This window comes from Lissotriton helveticus, chromosome 6 (assembly GCF_964261635.1).
Source record: "Lissotriton helveticus chromosome 6, aLisHel1.1, whole genome shotgun sequence".
Lineage (NCBI taxonomy): Eukaryota > Metazoa > Chordata > Amphibia > Caudata > Salamandridae > Lissotriton > Lissotriton helveticus.
The window spans coordinates 1,290,983,922-1,291,004,475 of NC_136067.1; the positions used below are offsets into that span (position 1 = coordinate 1,290,983,922).

The 20,554-nt window shown below is 44.4% G+C and overlaps 1 protein-coding gene across 2 annotated transcripts in view; it reads right to left on the reverse strand.

Annotated features, from left to right (window-relative positions):
• The window catches only part of MERTK (MER proto-oncogene, tyrosine kinase), a 570,203-nt gene that overhangs the window by 40,880 nt on the left and 508,769 nt on the right, over positions 1 to 20,554 (reverse strand). For both annotated transcript variants that reach the window (XM_078649038.1, XM_078649039.1), the window contains exons 15-16: positions 12,670 to 12,788; positions 12,440 to 12,549 (exon numbers count right to left, since the gene is read on the reverse strand). In XM_078649038.1, coding sequence (XP_078505164.1) covers positions 12,440 to 12,549; positions 12,670 to 12,788 — 229 coding nt within the window. The remainder of the gene's footprint in view (positions 1 to 12,439; positions 12,550 to 12,669; positions 12,789 to 20,554) is intronic.

The following is a 20,554-nucleotide window of genomic DNA, read 5'->3' on the forward strand; positions in this document are numbered from 1 at the left end:
ATGTGATTGAGAAGTGGATATTATAGGATTGCACTGTTGGGCTTGTGAGTTCCTTAAGGATTTTAAAGAGCTCCCTGGAAGAGTTTTTTTACAGAATTCATTATCTAAGCTATGTGAGTTCTTCTAACAACTTTGTGATGATCTTGCCAATCACTTCAAGGTAAAGATTGATAAAATCTATAGTTCCTTCAGCCTACAAATGGAACCTAGTGCGGAGTCAAATAAGTATAATGATTCCATGGCTTGTGTCTTAGAAACATTTGAGGCCATTACGGTGGACAATGTCCACACATCACAGGTCCATCAAAAATCTGGCTCTTCTTCAGACGTGGCTCCCCTGTTTATTATTACTACATTGGTCGCGGCCCTAGTGGCCCCCATTGCTGAGGTATGTAATCACTCGTTGATCACAGCCACCTTCCCGCAGAAATGGAAGCGGGCGCAAATCAGACCTATACTAAAAAAAGCCATGGCAGATCCGTTGGATCTACAAAATTACAGGCCGATCTCCCTTCTCCCTCTGTTTTCTGAAGTCATGGAAGCCGCAGTCAATAAGCAGCTAACTCATTACTTAGAAGTGAATAATCTGCTTGACTCTTCTCAGTCAGGCTTTCGGGCTTTGCATAGTGAGGAGTCTGTACTGACAGAAGTCACGGACACGATCAAGCTGCCCTTGCAAAAGGGTACTTCGACCATGCTGATCCTTTTGGATCTGTCGGCTGCTTTTGATACCATCTCTCATCGAATTCTGGTGGATAGATTACGAGAGATTGGTGTCAGAGGAATGGCACTTAGATGGTTTGAAAGTTTCCTTGCCGATAGACCTCAACAAGTCCAGCTTGAGTCGTTCTCTTCTCAGACTGTGGCTGTGGACAAACGGGTACCACAGAACTCCATTTTAAGCCCCACATTATTCAACATTTATGTATCTTCTCTGGCGCCCATTAATAGATCTTGTGGGTTTGATACCGTTTCATATGCAGATGATACCCAGCTTATCATTACCATCAATTCAGATCCCCCATCGACCAGAGAAAGATTCTAAAAGTGTATGCGAATGACGGCGACCTGGATGACGGCTAATTTCCTACAATTGAACACAGCTAAAACAGAGATTCAGTTATTAGGGAAAGCAGAGGAGATTTGGTCTGCTGACTGGTGGCCTCTGGAGCTAGGCGACCTTCCGACTCCAAAAAAGTGCGTGAAAAACCTAGGCATTATGGTGGATGACAAACTTTCCACTTCCTCTCGGACGCCTGAGAGAGGTACCGACGGACAGAGCGGGGCCTCATATTCCCGAGCGGTTGCCGGGTGAGGTGAGGTCCACTTCCTTGCAAAGCTTGGATTGTGAAAGGAAAATACTTTCTACATATGGACATTGGGGCTCCAAGTTCATGGTAGCTAAATTGCATTCTATTTATGTTTTCACTTCACCTTGTTGTAAATCACTTTTAGTGGCAGTAGCTCTATCTCTTGGTCCTGACGAAAGCCTGACGACACGTCCGCTGGGCTGAAACATGTTGACCACCTGCATAGCGCCATAGTGTAGTCATTAGTTCCAACTACCTGGCGTGTTTTTAACTTTAACACTCAGACTCTCTTTATTAAATGTGTTCCTGTCTGAGTCGCTAATTTTAAAAATTTCTCACCACAGCACTGCACGTACACTTTCATTACCACTCTAAGAGTGTAAGTTTGGCACAAGTGTAACATCTTCATCCACTCCCGCACCATCAGCTGATGGCTTGGGCGGTAGAGTCGGGTGCTTCTACAAATATCCCATATGATGAAACTCCGCCAAGTTAGGGTGGTTTGATGGGAATATCTCGGCCAACTGCCACTCTACTATCCACTCCTTTTGTAGTTGCCTTGTGTTACCACACATTCTAGACCTCTCATCCTCCTTGGTATATAAGTGATTGATGTTGGAGATGGGATGATAGGTCTTTAAATATATCTCCTTTGACCCTTCTCAAATTTTTTGGTTCTTGGCAACATGTAAAGAACATCTCTGGCGCTTGCTTCGGCATGATGCGCATGCACAGAAAGGCTTTCCCTGGTTGCCCCTCTCTGCAAGAAAGTTACTAATTCAGGCACTACTTGTTAGAAGGCTGGACTATGGCAACTCCCTATTGCTAGGGATTAGGGAGGATCTTCTTTCCAGACTCCAGGTCGAGCAGAATACGGCTCACCGGCTTGCCCTCCATCGTGTATTTCACTCGCCCTCGGAACCTCTTTTGCACCAACTTCATTGTCTGCCAATTAGAAAGCGAACAGTATTCAAACTTTTATGCCTAGTATTTAAAACTCTACAGGGGCATGGCCCGGCTCGCCTGAAGAAAACGCAAATTCCCTATACTCCATTATGGTTGTGTAATCGTCGGCTGTTGCGACCAATGAGGATTAACAAGATCAGAATGGGAGGTTGCTCTTTTTCTTATCTTGCGCCACTGCACTGGAATAAGCTCTCTGACGACATCTGGGATAGTCCCAACTTGGGGATGTTCAAGAGGCGCCTCAAAACCTGGATGTTTAATCATTAAGCAGCAGCCTACTTCTTCATCTTTCCGATATTGTGGCGCTGAGAGATCCCCGAGGGGATGATTTGTTTGCGCCTAACAAATAGTAATAATAATATTAATGTTACAATATTTTAGATATTTCTTTAGAGCTATTTTGTAGGCAAGTCTGCCCTCCTCTGATTTGGATTTCCTCCATTTACCTTCTAATTTCCTAACTGTGGACTTCTCCTTTTTTAGAGATTCGGAGCACCAGGGACGGGAGGGTTTTCCCTTTTCATTTTTGATCTTTTTAGCGGGGCAATGGTGTCTAAAGACTTTATAAGAGAGTCTTCATAGACTTTGAGTGCAAGATTGGTGTCTTCGTAGTCCGATATGGTTGGAGGAGTAAAGGCAAGGAGAAAGGTGGGGGGGGGGGGGACTACCTTCCTCCAGGTTCTCGTGAGTTTCATGGTCTGATAGAGGGTTTCCTTAGGTTCCTGAATGTCCCAGTAGAAATCTACAGAGAAGTGGTCAGCCCACGCCTATGTGACTGGAGTGTCCACTCTTAGGTTGGTAGCACCTGTGTACGAAGCTGGGTTTCATTTGCAGTAGCCCCCCCATTTTTTGCTATACTACTGATGCACTTTGATTTGATGTGCCCTGGGTCCCTGCCAATCAGGTTCCCAGGGCATGTGTTCTTTCCCAAAACTGTACCTTGTACCCCAATTGGCACCACTCTGGCCACATGTCAGTCCCTTGCAAAAAGTACCATGGGTACAAAGGGCACTGTGGCCAGAGAAGGCCTTTAAGGGCTGTAGCACTTATTGTGCCACCGTTTTAGACCCTGTACCTTTACACACATGCACTGCCAGTGCAGGCTGCGTGTTTTGGCGTAGAACAACCTACTGCCCTGGCATAGTTTAGCCACCCCTCTAGCTGGGTGCACTATACCAAAGGTGAGGGTACATGTGCATGAGCCCTGTACCACTACAGTGTCTAGACCAATTCATAGACATTGTAAGTGCAGTAACGCCATTAAGAGTATATGGTGCTGGGAGGCTGTCATTAAAAACTCCACAGCACCATAATGGCTAACTGAAAACTGGGAAGTTTGATATCAACTTCTCAGCACATAAACCCCACACTGATGCCAGTGTAGGATTTAATGAAAAATGCATTCAGAGGGCATCTTAGAGATGCCCCCTAAAAACGACCATCCTCTTGTGGGTTCCCTGACTGGTACACACAAGCCTGCCACTACGAGACATGTTTCTGGACCCTTGGGGTGGGAGCCTTTGACCCTAAGCCCAGAAACGAAATGGTTACTTACCAGTAGGAGTAGTTTTGCTGCTTAAAGAATTTTCTGGATTCACATGCTATGCATTATTCCACCATCTAGTGGTTGGGTACGGAATAGTCCTTGTTTGACTTTGTTGTTTTTTTCCCTTGTTTTCAGGCGCTGTCGACCACCATTTAGTGCCAGGTACGTCCCCTGTGTGTTGTCAGACGGTGCCCTGGAGGTCGTTGTGCGTAGTAGCCATCTTCGGATTCTTTTTTCTGTGTGTTTTCTTAGTTCGAAATCCTGTCGATGGTTATCTAGATAATTACTGCAAATCTCTTCCCCACCTGTCTGTTTCCCTCGCAGGGGAGGCCGGGTGGGTCGCATGTGAATACAGGGAATTCTTCAAGCTGCAAAACTACTCCTACTTGTAACTAATCATTTCGCTTTGCAGCGTGAATCCTTTTCTGGATTTATGTGCTGTGCATCAGATTACATAGCAGTTTTCCCTTTTTGGGGATGCTGTGGTAAGAGAAAGACCTGGCAAACAGGTGTTGGAGTACTTTCTGTCCTATTTGTGCTTCCTTAGTCCTTTGTATGTCCACACAGTAATGTTTTGTGAACGTGTGTGGTGATGCCCATGTAGCTGCTGCACATATAGGGCCCCATTAGGATGGCGGGCGGATCGCCCCTGCCAGGCCGGCGGCGGCGGGGGCGATCCGCCCGCCATCCGTGCAGCAAAGACCCACCCGTCATATTACTATGGCTGGGGGGTCCGCGGCGGACGGAAAGATCGTCCACCACTTCTCCGCCCAGTCGACAAGTCAGAAAAGGGCTCAATACGGTGGCGGTGTCTGTTAGACACCGACAGCCATATTACTATGTGGGCGGTAACATGCCTTTCCATGGCGGCATTGCCACCACGGAAAGGCATGTGGTGTGTGCATGCGGGGGCCCGTTGCAGGCCCCCAGGGACTCTGGAGGGTGCACATGGGGGGTACCTTTGGTATCCCCCTGCAGTTCCATGCACAACATGACAGGCACCGCGCGGTGCCTGCCATGTTGTGCATGGAAGTGCACGACATTCCTTCTTGGCATTGCGGCGGGCGGTGCTGCGAGCACCGCCCACCGCAATGTCAGGAATGCAGGATGCGACCGCCAGTGTGGCCGGCGCATCCTGATGTCTGCAACGGGACCCCCGCACCAATGGCGGGTGGTCCCAATCCCCGGAAGGATGGCGGGCAGACAAAGTCCGCCCGCCATCCTAATGATCCCCATAGTGTCTATGGGCAAATTGGCCATAAATGACAGGGTTGCTCCCTTCTTTCTTGTGAAGTAAGCTGTTGGCTGTGTTGTTCATTCCTTATTAGCAGTGGCATAGCATATTTGGATAGCTTGGACTATCCATCTTGAGATTGTTGCCTTTCTGACAGGAGATCCGGTGTTGGTGTGTGCGTAAGCCACAAACAACTGTTAGGAATTTCGCGTCTGTTCTGTTTTTTGTAAGTAGTAAAGTAGTGCCCTCCTTACATCCAGGGTACGGAGGCTTCTTTCTACCTTAGTCTTTGGGTTTTTGAAGAAGACCGGGAGGAGGATATTTTAATCTAAGTGGTATTTGGATACCACCTTTGATAGGAACTGTGGGTTTGTTTTTAGAATTACCTTGTCCTTGTGTATTTGCATGTATGGTTCCTGTATGGTTAATGCTTGTAACTCGCTTACTCTCTGTAAGGATGTTTTAGCAATGAGAAAGGCGGTCTTTAAGGTGATGTGCTTGAGTTCTGCATTATGCATGGGCTCAAATGGTTTTGTCATTAGTTGCTTGAGCACTGTATTTAGACTCCACATGGGCACTAGTGCTGTTCTGGAGGGGCATTTCTTTTTGATCCTTCTATGAATCGTTTTATGATGGGTCTGAGGGAGAAGCTTTTACATGCTTTTCCCCTGGTGTATGCTACAAAAGCAGCGAGGTGCACCTTTATGTTCGAGTAGTTGATGTGGCTGTATAAGAGCCGAGTTAGACAAATGATCACTTTTTCATGTGTGGTAATTGAATTTATGTGGTTATTAGCTGTGCACCAGGTGGTGTTTTGCTTCCATATTGCGGCATACCATTTCCTTGTAGTTTCCTTTCTAGCTTCCTTTGGGGTTTCAAATGTTCATTGAGGTGGCCAAACTCTACATATTCAGGTGCCAGGCCACTAGTTGCAGCGTCTTTGGCTCCGGATGGAAGATCTGGCCCTGTTGCATTGTCAGTAGGTCCTTGTTTGTTTTGATCTTGATCATTCTTCCCCTGGACAGCTCTAACAGGCTTGAGTACCATGTCTGTCTTAATCGTTGTGGGGCAATGAGAATTAGGTTTGTTCTCGGTTATCTTGCCCTTTCTAGCACTTTCTGGATTAGGGGTATTGTAGGAAAGGCTTATGCAAATGTCCCTGACCAGTTTAGTGACAGGGCATTCCCTCTTGACAGGTGGTGTGGAAACCTCGAGGCAAGGAACTGGCATTTCTTGTTCTGTATTGTTGCAAACAGATCTATCACTAGCATTTCCCAGAGATTGAAGGTGTATTGTGCTGTTTTATGGTTCAGCTCCCATTTGTGGGAACAGTTGTTCTGTCTGCTCAGTTGATCTGCTGTTGTGTTGTCCACTCCTGGAAGATGTACTGTTTGCAAACTGATCACTTGGGATACTGCCCATTGCCAGATTTCCAGTGCTAGCTTGCTTGTTGAGGTAGAACATTGTGGTGTTGTCTGCTTGGATCAACACAGTTTTCCCTTGAATGTGTTTCTGGAATGCTTTCAGTGCTAGGAACACCGTTTTCATTTCTAAGTAGTTGATGTGTTTTATGGAATCCTGTTCGTTCCATTGACCACGTACTTTCAGCTGTTTGAGGTGCGCTCCCCATCCGCTGAGGGATGCGTCTGTAGTGATTGCCACAGTAGGAGTTGGGGTCCTGAAATGTCTGCCTGGTGTTATGTTGTTAGATGCCCACCATTGTATTTCTGCTTGCAGGCTGTGCGTAACAACCACTAGATCCTCTCAACATCCTGTGGCTTGGGACCAGTTGTTGGTCAGCCGTTCTTGAAAAGGGTGCATGTGTAGGCGGGCGTGAGGAATGAGTGGTATGCATGATGGCATCATTCCCATAAGTTTCATGACTTTCCTCACTGTCAGAGACTGAACCTTGTAGTAGAATGATGTTTCTTGCTTTACTACCTGTATTCTCTTCTGCATCGGGTTTCTTGAGTTTAGTCTTGCACCTAGGAAAGTCTTTACTCTTTCTGGCTTCGTGGATGACTTCTTGAGGTTTATAAAGAACCCTACATTTTGCAGCGTGTGAATAGCTGTTTGAATATGTTTGAGATATCTCTGTCTTGTGTTTGCCCTTATGAGCCAGTCATCCAGGTAAGGGTAAACGTGTATCCCTTTTCTTCTTAGGTGTGCCGCTACTGCAGCTAGGCACTTGGTGAAAACCCTTGGAGCTGACTTGATTCCGAAAGGGAGCACTTTGAATTGATAGTGTGTTCCTTTGTGTAGGAACCGTAGGTATTTTCTGTGTTTTTTGTTCATAGTTCATTGTTCCTTGAGGACTATTGTTGCCATGTAATATCCTCTTTGGATTTGGGGAATTATTTCATGTAGCATAGTCATTTTGAAGTGTTGTGTTAAGATTAGCTGCCCCAACCGTGAAGGATCTACCTCCTAGGTGGGCCTTGCTGAAGCGGCGTGTGCAGAGCAGCCTTTTTGTGAGTTCGACCTTAAGGATCTCGTCTGCTTATAGCTACATAATCTTCGTTTCAAATAGCTGGGGCATTTGCCATGGGTGGCTCGGAATGCCAGCATCAGTGCCTTAACCTCGATCCTTTTAGCTACGGGTAACCAGTGGAGTTCTTTTAAATGTGGAGAGACATGATGTCGGAAAGGGACCTGCCTAATCAGTCTCGCAGCCGCATTTTGGACCATCTGAAGGCGTCTAATTAAGTGCTTTGGAAGGCCTAAATATAGGCTGTTGGCATAGTCCAGCCTGGATGTCACCATGACGTGGACTGTGATTTTCCGGCACGCTTCTGATAGTAGATGCAGAAATTTACCCAGATTTCTGAGTTTGCTGAAGCAGGTGGCAGTCACCTGCCGTATCTGAGCCGATAATGATAGATCAGACTGCCACTTCACACCAAGATTTTTTATATTGTATGCAGGGGACGGGAGGACGACGACGGGGGCCCATTTCCCCAGGCCACCGCCCCTGCCTCTTCCTCGAAAGGGCTGCTAGGTTTGTTGTTACCAACCCTGGTATCCTGATTGTTAGTCTATTTGCTGTCTATTCCCTTGGCCTTGTTGCTGTTGCGACATTTGCTGTCCTAGGCCAAATGCACCTCTTCCTGTGTGCTTTCTGTTGTTGAGCCCACCTCTTTTGAAGGTACCTCTTTGCTGCAGGGCTCCCATAGCTCTGGCTGTTTCATTGTCCTTCTTGATTTGTTGGAGGGATTCGTCTACCTCCTTCCCAAATAGTGCGTCCCCTGTGAAAGGCCTTTTGATGATGGAGGTTTGTACCTCACGTTTAAACCCTGAGATCCTAAACCAAGCATGTCTTCTCAGGGTGGTGCCTGTGCATATTTGCCTGCTGGCAGTGTCTGCTGCATCTAGTACAGATTTAAGGCATGTGTTGTTGTGATGTTTCTGCCTTCTTGGACAATAGATGTTTCCCTCTTTTTGTCCTCGTCAGGGAACTTGTTGATGAGCTCCCCTATGTCGTCCCACTGCTGGTGCCCGTATCTGTTCAAGAGGGCGTTGGAGTTAGCAATGTGCCACTGTGTTTCTCCATCTTTCTTCACCCCATATCCATTCTCTTGCTCTCCTTTTCTGGTGGGGGTCCAGTGTTAGAGAGTGACGAAGATTAAGTCAGGCACAGTGTTGCCCTGAATATATTTAGGGTCCTTGGAGGAGGCCTTGTATTTTTTCTCGACCCTTAGTGTCACCCCCTTGCTTGAGGCTGGTTTCTTAAAGGCTTTCTTGTCCTGGTCTAGAATGCTTGGTAGCATTGGTAAGTACTGTGTTCCCTTGTTGGCAGGGGCAAGTGTTTCCAGCAGGAAGTAAATGTCTCCTTTTTCCTCTTCAATGGGTGCCCCGAATGTGTCCACTGGCCTTTTCACCAGCTGGTTGTAGAAGGCTATATCATCTGGTGGTGATGCCTTCGATGGATAGCAGCATATCTCCTCTTCAGGACTTTCGGTGTTGAGGTCATTCCATTTGTCCTCAAACTTTTCGGAGCCTTCCACCTCTTCTGGAGCGTCTCCGTAGTCCTTGGCATCTTTTCCATGAGGTTCGAGGTTTGGAGGGGATTCGAGGATGTCCTCCTCTTATCCTTCAGCGTCTTCCGCTTCTTCGGTGTCAACGTTTTCTGGATCGGTGACCGGGACTTTTGGGATGACTCTAAGTTAAGCAGTTGTACTGACATCATTGGTTCGAGCTTAGACCATGTGGTGATGAAGAAAGCTCCCTACATGGTGGATATGTTAAACAAGTACGTTCTATTGCTTCCGGTTTCCACATACAGAACTGTATTTGTTTGGTTTCTTCCAACCATTACTCCCGCCCCAGGCAGTGTTGGGCCACTAGAGCAGTGATTAAGTATGTTGATGTCCAAGTGGCCACGAGGGCTTCATGACTGTAATGGCAGTCCATCCAGCTCTGACAGCAGTCAGACAACAGGGGAAATGCCAGAGTGGCAGAACAAAGAGCCTGGTCCGACAAGCTTTGACTGCTATGTTGTGACAGAGAGGAATGTAATATCCATTGTTTTGACTAGTATGCCTCTCACTCACATGCATTCATTCATCTGCACAAGCAAAATAAAATGATGCTCAGAAAACAAAACAAAATGGTCTTTCGGATCTGCAATTCTAGTACACAGAAGTAAATTAAACAGCGAAGCCACTCTTACTAAATCCTAAATTTGCTATAAACACACACAGGTTGCATTTTGCATAAAAGGAAAACGGTGCCAACTCAAAGAACTTAATTAACCTCGAATTAACCCAAATATTACCTAAGTAATAACTTTTCACCCCAGTTCATAACTGGACTTTGACTGTCATCTTTCTGCTTGAAATATAAACTAAAATGCAGGATGTACGTAAATAAAAAAGAAATCCCTCAATTGAGTAACCTTTTTCACAGCTATCATGGCACACCTTTCTCGTCCATTTACCATCTTCATTTTGTAATCCCTTTGATCAGGGACCTAGCTATCAATAGTGCCTTGACCCCAGGGCGAGGGGTATTGCACCACAATTATTCCTTTCACTACCTAACGGCCTAACTAGAGGCACAGGGACCCATTTTTCATGAATGACTTAGGGCCCATAGCGCCTACCTTAAATGACTGTGCAATAATCTTTGTATAAATGTTGCCTTTTTAAGTGTTCAATATATTGCACCTAATGCATGGAAGCCCATGGTCTAGCTGCCACGCTCTACAAATCAACAAATCCCAAATACAATACTGCCTGCCTGGACCAAATAAAATGGTGCTTCTGAAACATTCCAGTGAACAAAACCGTTTGGAACTCTGTAAAACAGCGTGCTCTCTTTTTATTTAAAAATACTATTTATAAAATTGAGATTTATTAGCATGGAAGCTTACGCATTCCTTTTTGAAAAGGCAGCGTTCTGTTCCTTCTCCTTTGCAGTGTACAAGTAAGAAATCAGAGTTGAAGTAGCGAACAACGATCAAATGTCAATTTTAATCTCTTGTTCAAATATCCTTCCTTCATAGAATTAATAAAAACTGGATGCAGAAAATTAAGATCTATATTTTCAGCAAGTCTTGAATCAAAATAAATACAGGAAATCTGTGGCCTTTGTCTACACCGATTACAAGAACCGATTACAGATATGCAGCAACCTTTATGTTAAAAACCAAAGCATGTTTTACAAGAAAACAATAAACGTCCGATTCAAACACAATGGGAACCGGGGCGATGTCAAAACGAAAGTGCCAGCAGAGCGGCACTCCAAGTTGTCAAAATCCCCTGCCACCCCACGCCCCTCCAACCCCCAAAAAATACACTTCACTTTTCAGTGAAACATCATTTGACTTCAAAGCAATAGAAACTCTGAAAGCTTCTAACTTCTGTTCCATGCTCAGCGCTCAGTTCCTGTCTTCTACAGTGCCTGCTTTCGGCTTATCTGTTATTTGCTGTTTATTTTTTATTCAAAGGTATTGACAGTATTTTCCAAAATAGCATGAAGATTGGTCGGATTACGATTTGACTTAAAAAAAAAAACAGGGGACGTCAGGGAATGATACACTGGATCTGCCAGTACCAAAGTTATATCAAAAGTACAGTGCAATCTTGACGTGGGTCAAGATAGGATGGGAGAGGGTCACAGAGAGGTCAATCAAAAAGGCCAATGGTCAACATCTTTTTTTATTTATTTTTTTACCCTCGCCGCCGTCCCCTGCATCCGAAGAACGACAACAGGAGGAAGGTCCTTCTCCTACCTGGCCGCCAAGACCTGGAACTCCCTCCCGACCGACCTGCGCCTGACCCAAGACCACCTCTCCTTCAGAAAGAAGCTCAAGACCTGGCTGTTCGAGCAGTAGCAGCACCCCCCCCTCCCAAGCGCCTTGAGACCCTCCGGGTGAGTAGTGCGCTCTACAAATGTCCTTGATTGATTGATTGATTGATTTACTTCACTTCTAAAGCGCACTATCACCTAAAAAAGGCATCCTGGCGCTCACAAGCTCATATCGAAAGGGGGCCAACTAATAGAGAGCTAGGGGTTTGGGAAAAAGCCATGTTTTCAAGTGCCTCCTAAATGAAGGAAGGTCGGAGGCATGCCTAAGTTCAGCTGTAAGGGAATTCCAGAGTTTCGCTGCTGCCACGCCGAACGATCTACCCTACCGAGATGTAACAGTAAGGAGATGTTCAATTGCAGACATTATAAAACATGTTAGAGGGGCCTTTGCCTTCAGTTTGCAAACTATAGGGAAATCCCAACCTCAGCCTGTTCCATTTACATAGAGAGAAAACAGGGGACAACAAGGCCTTATGGATCAATCAAATCTGACTTTTGCTAAATCAAGAGAGTTACTGGGACATTACACGAGCGCCCCTGCCCATTCTTACCTGTCTTCATAGGAGCCGCCATTGCCGGAACTGGAAAAAATGTACTGCGGGGAACCCTAAATTGCAGGAAAGGGGGTGGAGTCCACCACTGCATGGAAATGGTAGAAATTAAATATTGAATTTGACTTCCCAGAAGATGAAGCACTCGAGTCCTGGGGTAGTTAGTACCCGGGCTCTCGTCAGGAGGCAGCTTGCGCCAACCCATTTCTCCTGCTTGCACTGCCTAAAACAGAGCCAACTACTAACTAGGACAGTGGGGAGAGGATTCAGCATAATGGCCAAAGCTGCTGACTTCAGAGCTGGAGAACCAGGTTTGAGTCTCAGCGTCGGCTCAACATCCTGTGATTCTGGGCAAATCACTTAATCCCCATAAATCAATGTGTCCTTAATTGGTGCTCCTAAAAAGTGGCAGGGTTAATGATTAAGGGCCGGTGCTGAGCACCAGAAACCACTGGCTCAAATTAAGCACAGCAGAAAGGAAAGCTGGAGATCAAACTTTATGTGGGACAAATATAAAACTCACATGCAGTTCCGTGCAGCCAGGTCCCTGTGCAGAAAGTTTCTACTGCTGAGGTAATCCATTCCCAGAGCAATATCGACCATAAACTTCAACAGGGTCTGCAGAGGGACATACTGAAAGGAAAGCGAGAGGCACAGAAAATATGAATCAGTGAAGTCAAACAGAATCACACTTCCTAGAGCATGGCCATTCCTCAAGTACTTCACACATCATTAAACCACAAAGACAGTCACCTCTGGACCAGTATGGAGCCTGGAGCACAACAGGAAGCTGTGTAGGTCTCCATACTTCATGAACGGCAGCACCACCATGGGCTTCGGGGTCTGTCTGGAACTCGCCTCGAGGCAAACCCCTGGAAAGAAAAAAACAGACATGAAAGCTGCATACGGATGCACTATATTTTTGGGGGATATCTCATAACATCAGCTGTGCTGACAAATCATCAGTATTACAGTCTCTGTAAACCTAATATCTCTTGGCGCATTCCACATATTTTTTGCCCTACAGGATATTCAGAGTATGTAGTAAAAATTGAGCACATATTACATAGTGTTCACATAAAATGAAAATAAGATTTCTAATAAAATACTGCAAATAAAATGTTCTCACCTAGGGCCAGATGTAGGAAAATCGTATTTACCGTTTCATAAATACCGAATTTTACCGATTCTGTATTTATGAATCGGTAAATATGAAGGAGGGAGATTTAGGTAGATTCGGTAATTGAATTACCGAATCTGTAAAAATCTGTATTTACCGAATCGGTAGATACCGATTCTGTATTGCCCATTGATTCCTATGGGCCTTGAAGCCCATAGGAATCAATGGGCAATACCGAATCGGTATTTACCGATTCGGTAAATACTGATTTCAGCAAGGGTGCAGGGGGTGTCACTTTGACACCCTCTAGCACCCCGAATACAGGCATGTGTGCCATGTGGCACACAGACATGCCCTAAGGGCATGTCTGTCTGTCACATGGCATAGGTGTGCATGCACACATGTGCATGCACACCTGGATTCGGTATTTTACCACCCAATTGGATTGGGTGGTAAAATACCGAATCTGTAAGGCGTTTGGGACTCTGAAGAGTCCCACCTACATCTGCAAGTTACCGAATCGGTAAAAATACCGATTCGGTATTTTACGGATTCTGTAAATTTACCGATTCGGTAAATTTACCGAATCGGTAAAATTGGCCCCCTACATGCCAATTCTTAAATACCGGTCGGTAACGGCCGAAATCGGCCGTTACCGACCGGTATTTAGGCTCCTACATCTGGCCCCTAGTTCTAAGTAGGATATACACTCAAAACAAGCCTAATTGATTACTGACCTGCAACACACAATCGACCGTTAATACATTTTTTCGATGAGGCTAGGACTTACAAAAATGACAAAGTATCTTATTCATCAAGGGCCAGATGTAGGTAGGCATTTACCGGTCGGTAACGGCCGAATTCGGCCGTTACCGACCGGTAAATGCAATTTGAGATGTAGGGCCCTGTATTTTACAGACTCGGTAAATTTACCGATAGGTAAATTTACCGATTATGTAAAATACCGAGTCGGTATTTTTAAGGAATAGGGACAATTGATATGTAGGTGGGACTCTTCTGAGTCCCACAAGCATTAAAAAATCGGTATTTTACCATCAAATACTATTTGATGGTAAAATACCGATTCTGGTGTGCATGCACATGTGTGCATGCACACCTGTGCCATATGACAGGCAGACCTGTCCTTAGGGCAGGTATGCCTGCCACATGGCACCCAAACCCGTTTTGGGGGTGCTAGAGGGTGTCAAAGTGACACCCCCTGCACCCTTGTGTAAATCGGTATTTACCGATGCGGTAAATACCGACCGGTAAATGCCCAATCATTCCTATGGGCTTCAAAGCCCATAGGAATGCATGGGCATTTACCGGTCGGTATTTACCGCATCAGTAAATACCGATTGTTTCCGAATCGGTAAATGCACATCTGCATTTACCTACATCTCGGTACTTTTATTTTACCACTTCTTAAATACCGAGTCGGTATGATGCGGTATTTAAGAGGTGGTAAAATAAAATTTACCTACATCTGGCCCCAAGTGTGTAAAGAATAATGCAACAACAGGCTTTTTGAACCATACAGTTGTCTGATCCTCAATGCAGCTGTTTTCGTACACAATTTATTATGACATTCTATTAAATTTGAATAATGATTCACAGTTGTCGTTCCATTAGTTCAACATCCACATTTTTTTTTAAAGATTTATTAAAACATTGTTCGTCAACAATTTTCTTACATCTGAATCTCATTCTATAGTAAGAAAGGAAATGTTGAAGCACTGCTATTTTTTTTGCGAAAGGTAAGCTAAAAATAGTCAACAGCACTTATTCATTTTGCCAGATTCCCACATCCACCAAACTCCACAAACCCCTCTAGTTTTCCAGCTGCTGATGTTCCAAGTTCTAATTGTACAGTATCTCTTGGGGTTTCGGCCTTATCTTAAATATAACTCAATTTGGTGCATTCACTCTGATCAATGGGATTGTTTTAGTATTGTAGAACAAAATGGCATGATAAAACAAATGTCTAATACCAGAAAAGGAGACTGTGCATCATATTTGGGTGAATGAGCCATACCCCCTGGTTGGCACTAGTGTGTTTGTTTGAAATCCCTTTTGCCAGTAGAGTGTGGTGCCCCACTGACCAGATGAGGTTCTGAAGAATCACCCTAGTAACTGTGGACATGCATGGGGACATAGGTTATGGGAGTAGGGGGTGCCAAAATAAGCATGCTGGTGTTTAAAAGGTGAATGAGAATCAAAAATACCTTTACATTTTGTTTATATCTTGTCACATTTGTGATGCATTCAAAGACAGAGGTCAAATGTCAGGCTGTCTTTTGACAAATTTCTGCTTATTCTTTTACCATGGACTTTGGTGCTTTTCCTTTCTCTGACTGAAAAGTGAGGATGTCTTTATGAATTGAATTATTTGACTATCTTGCTACTGTTAAAGGAAAGGTAGGATGCCAATAAAAAAAAAAAAATCAAAATACAAAAAAATAAACATCTATAAAGGAAATGTACTAATTTTCAAAATATAAACACAAATAAAGCACATTTTTGTGATGGGATCAAAACTAACCAAGACATTTTACTTGGAGATGCACAAAATGACAATTATTCTCTGAAGCAAAATTTCAGCACATTATATTTTATAGGCTATATAACTTTACCAGTAAAATTGAATGTCTGTGGAAAGTTAGTGCCCATTAAAAGGGAAAAGCTGCTGTCCATAAAGGACAGTGCGCTACCCAGGGCCGGAAAGAGAACCTAAACCAGCCCTGGCAATTTTGAAGGACCAGCCCCCCTGCTGCTTTTGTTACTGGGGGCCAATATAGTAGCACCTCTGGAAAACCGGACCCCAGTAAAACAAAAACGGCCCCCACCACTGCAAAATCTGCCCCCACCCTTCCAGCCTCCTGGGGAACGCCCAATGCCTGCTATGGCCAGTCAGGCCCGGGAGCTACCACACCATGCTTAATAATATGACTCTTACAGTGAGTTGCAAAATACACCACCAACTACATACTTCACCCTTGCCACTCTTTTGCTAAATGGGTGTGGCTCGTTTGCTACACCTGGTATTTGAGTGACACTTGGATTTTTCACAATCCCTATGAGTTTGGTGAAGTAACATTGATGAAAATTGTTCTAGCATCACTGCCTGGGGACTCAACCTACCAATCACATAATAAATTAAGCTTTATTCGACAATTAGTCATAAAAGCATAAACCATTACATCAGGTCCCAATAAAACAGATAAAATCAGATAGAATGAGTAGCATCTCTCAGTTAAAAAACACCTATAAAAAAATTATAAAACAGTACAACTAGAGCAATAAACACAAGTGGAAACCCAGCTCATAGTAACAATAGAAAAGGAGCAGTACAATGTTGCTAATTTGGGAGCCGTGAACATGTATAAATTGATATATATATACAAGTCTCTATAACAATTAAAGACATATACACTAAGCACAATATTTGGCTGCAGCGATATTAAGTGGCAGCCATGTTTCAGAGCGAAGCAATCTTAGCGCCTCATCGCAATTCCTTGTCCCCAGGGATCTCTTCAAGGCTTTTGTATCTACTGTACCCTGTTCCCTTGAACAAGTGGGGTCATCTCTCCTTGATTTGATTAGACTTGACAAATAGGGGCCAGCCATATTCGTCTTGGGCGAGACATGCAAATAGCAAATGAGCCAAAGACTCAGACGTTTCCTTGCAACTAGGGCAAAGAGTGTCTGTTGAGGCCTCCCACCTTGCGGTAAACGATTTGACTGGGAGCATACCTACTCTCAATTGAAACAGGAGCTTTCTATCTTGTTGCTTTGTGATAGCATCCCAGTAAGGTTCTAAGTTTTGGACTGGTTTAACCATGAGGAATTGGCCCGTCAGAGTCAAGGGGTCACTGTTCCTATATGTATTGGTATCCACCCATCCCCTGTATATTTCCTTCATTTGTCTTCTGGACGGGAACCGGGCGTTCTCAGGGTTTTCCCACAGGGCCACCAAACCAATGTTTAGCATAAGTGATCTAACCTGCTGTAACCATGAGATCTTTTTAAAACGGTCACAGCGTTTCAGATCTTTAAAGCCCTTAGCATAGTGAGCCAGTTCCAGGGTTGTCCAGATTCTCCGCCAGTACATCAAGGGGCGTAGTCTAGCGCTATCCGTGAGTGCATTCCTTCCTAGATCATGGAGCATGGGCTTTACCGGTGTGCTTTGCGGAAGATTCACAAATTTTCGAAAGAAGCTATTCTCCGCTACAGCCAATTTAGACAGATTATTAAAGCCCCAAAGTTCTGCCCCATATAGGACTGCGCTAATGACTTTCATATTGTAAATAGTCAAAGGAGGGCTTACTGGCTTGGTTAGGGATGCATTAAATTCAGACAATATGGTACCCCCTAACTGACGATGTTTTAATGTGACCATGTCCAGATGCTTATCCCACTTCATATTATCCTGGATAATAAATCCTAGGTATGTGAAGTCATTCACCCTCTCCAAGGGAGGCTTATTCAATAGCATTACTCCACCAATCACATCAGAGCACAGGAAGCACGTCACAAATATGTTCATCACAAGACCTGTTTTGTTCTAGGCAATAAAAAGTGGCCAAAGAAGCTTTCTGACAGAGGATCACCTTACCACCAGTACCAGGAATTTCTTCATTTGCGCTGTATTCCTCCGTGGAAATTAGGGAATAATCTAATGTGGTAAGAATGTCTGGAGGCTCCAAAACGACTCATACCCTATTAAATGATTTGGTCTTTGAACAAATTATCATAAAAACGCATCAGCCACTACAATGCATTTTCCTAACAGCTCACGTTAAATACATTTACTTTTGCTGTGACTGTGTTGTTCGATAGCAGGAAAAACTGAAGCCCTCTGAATGTTTTTTTGTACGAAAGAACGTGGAAGACGCAAAATGCAGAGCCTACCAGCATTTAAAATGCAAGTAACAAACACCTAGAAGTCAGAAGGATCTCTGGTAAACAAAGCGATGTATTGAGCAGGACAGCACTCGTCTTCAGAGCACAAGGACTTATTTGTTCCCTAACATGAAGACTGGCTCATGATTAGCACTTGATCTTGTAACACTGAATCATAAATGTTGTCAGTAACATTCTTTACCAGAACGCCCAAGAAAAACTCAAAAATGTATTGTTTAGTTTTTAAACATCTGATGTTTCATATGTTGCCAATAAGTGCTTATTTGTTTAATTTATGTCAGAACCCCTTTCAGAGAGCCACAGCAAGCAGTTGTTACTGGGACTAACCGTAGGGGTTGAAGGCCTTTTACTCCTGATATCCTGGGGCTAGACATGGGGCTAGACCTGGTGCCAGACCTACTATGGGTCCTGAGCAGCTGGCCCAAGAATCCCTTCTGTATTTGCATCTCAGTAGTAGCATGGTTGAGAAGTCGAATTCTCCCTCAGGGGGAGGTGGATACATGCACGTGAATCTGGCCTCTCAACTCAAAACGTGCGCAACAGCAGCAATAAGGAAAATGCTACTTACCAGTATACATCTATTCTTGGCATGTAGAGCTGCATGGTTGTACACTTTTGCATAGATCGCCATCTAGTGTTGGGCTCAGATGTTTACATGTTATTTTTGTCTTCAAAGAAGTGTTGTAGTCACGAGATTGGTGACTCCTCCTTCGGTCAACAGTGTGCATGGGCTTCGGCTCCACCGTTAGATTGTTTTTGCTACTAGGGTTAGATGGAGCAATGAGAAATATAAAGATGTCCATGCGTGATGTATCTAAGTAAGATAATACTGGAACAGATAAGGGTACCCGGGGAGGCGGGTGGGCGTGTACAACTCTGCACTCTACATGCCAAGAACAGAGTCATGCTGGTAAGTAGCATTTTCTGTTCGAGGCATATGAGCTGCAGATTGTACACTTTTGCATAGACTATACAGCTGTTACCTCTTTAGCTGTGGCTACCTGTATCTGTTGCAGTAGTTTGAAATAGTGTTTTAAGTACAGCCTGGCCCACACAAGCTTGTTGTTTTATCTGCACATCTACACAATAGTGTTTTGTGAAGGTATATGGTGTAGCCCAAGTTGCTGCTTTGCATATGTCATCTAGGGGAATGTTTCCTAAGAACGCCATAGAAGCCCTTAGTTTGCGTGTAGAATGAGCTCTAGGGGGAATGGTTAACAAGCGTTTGGCTTTGATGCAGCATATTTGTATGCATTTTACAATCTACCTAGCAATTCCTGTTCTGGATATAGGATTACCTTTATGAGGTGGGGAGAAAGTCACAAAAAGTTTGGTTTTCCTAAAGAATTTTGTTTCTTTCAATGTAGTAGAGTATTGCTCTTTTAACATCTAAGGTGTGTAGAGCTCTTTCTGCCACTGGTTGAGGAAAAAATACTGGGAGTTCAACAGACTGGTTTAGATGGAAGGCAGATACTACATTGGGTAAAAATGTTGGATTGGTTCTAAGAACCACTTTGTTATAATGGAATTGTAAAAATGGTTCTTGTATGGTTAATGCCTGGAGTTCACATCTCTCCTGAGAGATGTGATAGCAACCAAAAAGGCTACTTTCAAAGTGAGAAATCGTAGTTCACATTTGTTGAGAGGTTCAAAAGGAGGACCCATTAGTCTGGTAAGGACTATATTAAGGTTCCACACTGGAGAGGGTGGAGCTCTTGGTGGAATTATTATTTAAGTCCTTCCGTAAAGGCTTTGATAGCAGGAACTCTAAACAAGTGTTGTCTATTTTGTAGGTAGGCTGCTATGGCTGCTAAATGCAACCAAATAGGTGTATACGCTAGGTTACATTGTTGCAGATGCAAGAGATAACAGATGATGTTCTGGATGGAAGCATCTAGTGGGTTGATGTTGTTGTGCGTGCAATAAATGAAACTGTTTTCATTTTGCCGCATAGCATGCCCTTGTTGTAGGCAGGGCCGGACTGAGAACCCAAACCGGCCCTGGCAAAGTGCTCGGCCGGCCCCCTGGGGGTGCGACCGAGCTCTTTGCCGGGGTCGGTTTTTGGCCGATTTTGCTACATTCTTCAAAATCGGCCCTGTAACAAAAACCGCCCCCAGTGCCCAAAATCGGCCCCCAACCTTGCGGCGCAACGGGGGATTGCCCGGTGCCCGCAACAGCCAGTCCGGGCCTGGTTGTTGGGCGTCTAGCCTCTTTGATAATATTCATACAGTCTGGCGGGAGATTAAGGTAGCTAAACTCTAAGATTTCAGGAGCCAGATCGCAAGGTATATTGTTTTATTGTGGACGGTTGGATATGGGATTTGTCCAGATTTACTGTGAAACCCAGACTGTGAAGCAGTTGTATTGTACTGAGTGTGTGTTAAACACAGCTGTTGTGGGATTTTGCTTTTATTAACCAATCTTCCAAATAAGGGAAGACATGAATTTGCTGTCTTCTCAAATGTGCTGCAACGACTGCGAAGCACTTGATGAAAACCCTGGGTTCCGTGGTGATCCCAAATGGTAGAACTTTGAACTGGTAGTGTTGCCCATTTACCACAAACCTGAGATATTTCCTGTGAGCGAGATGAATAG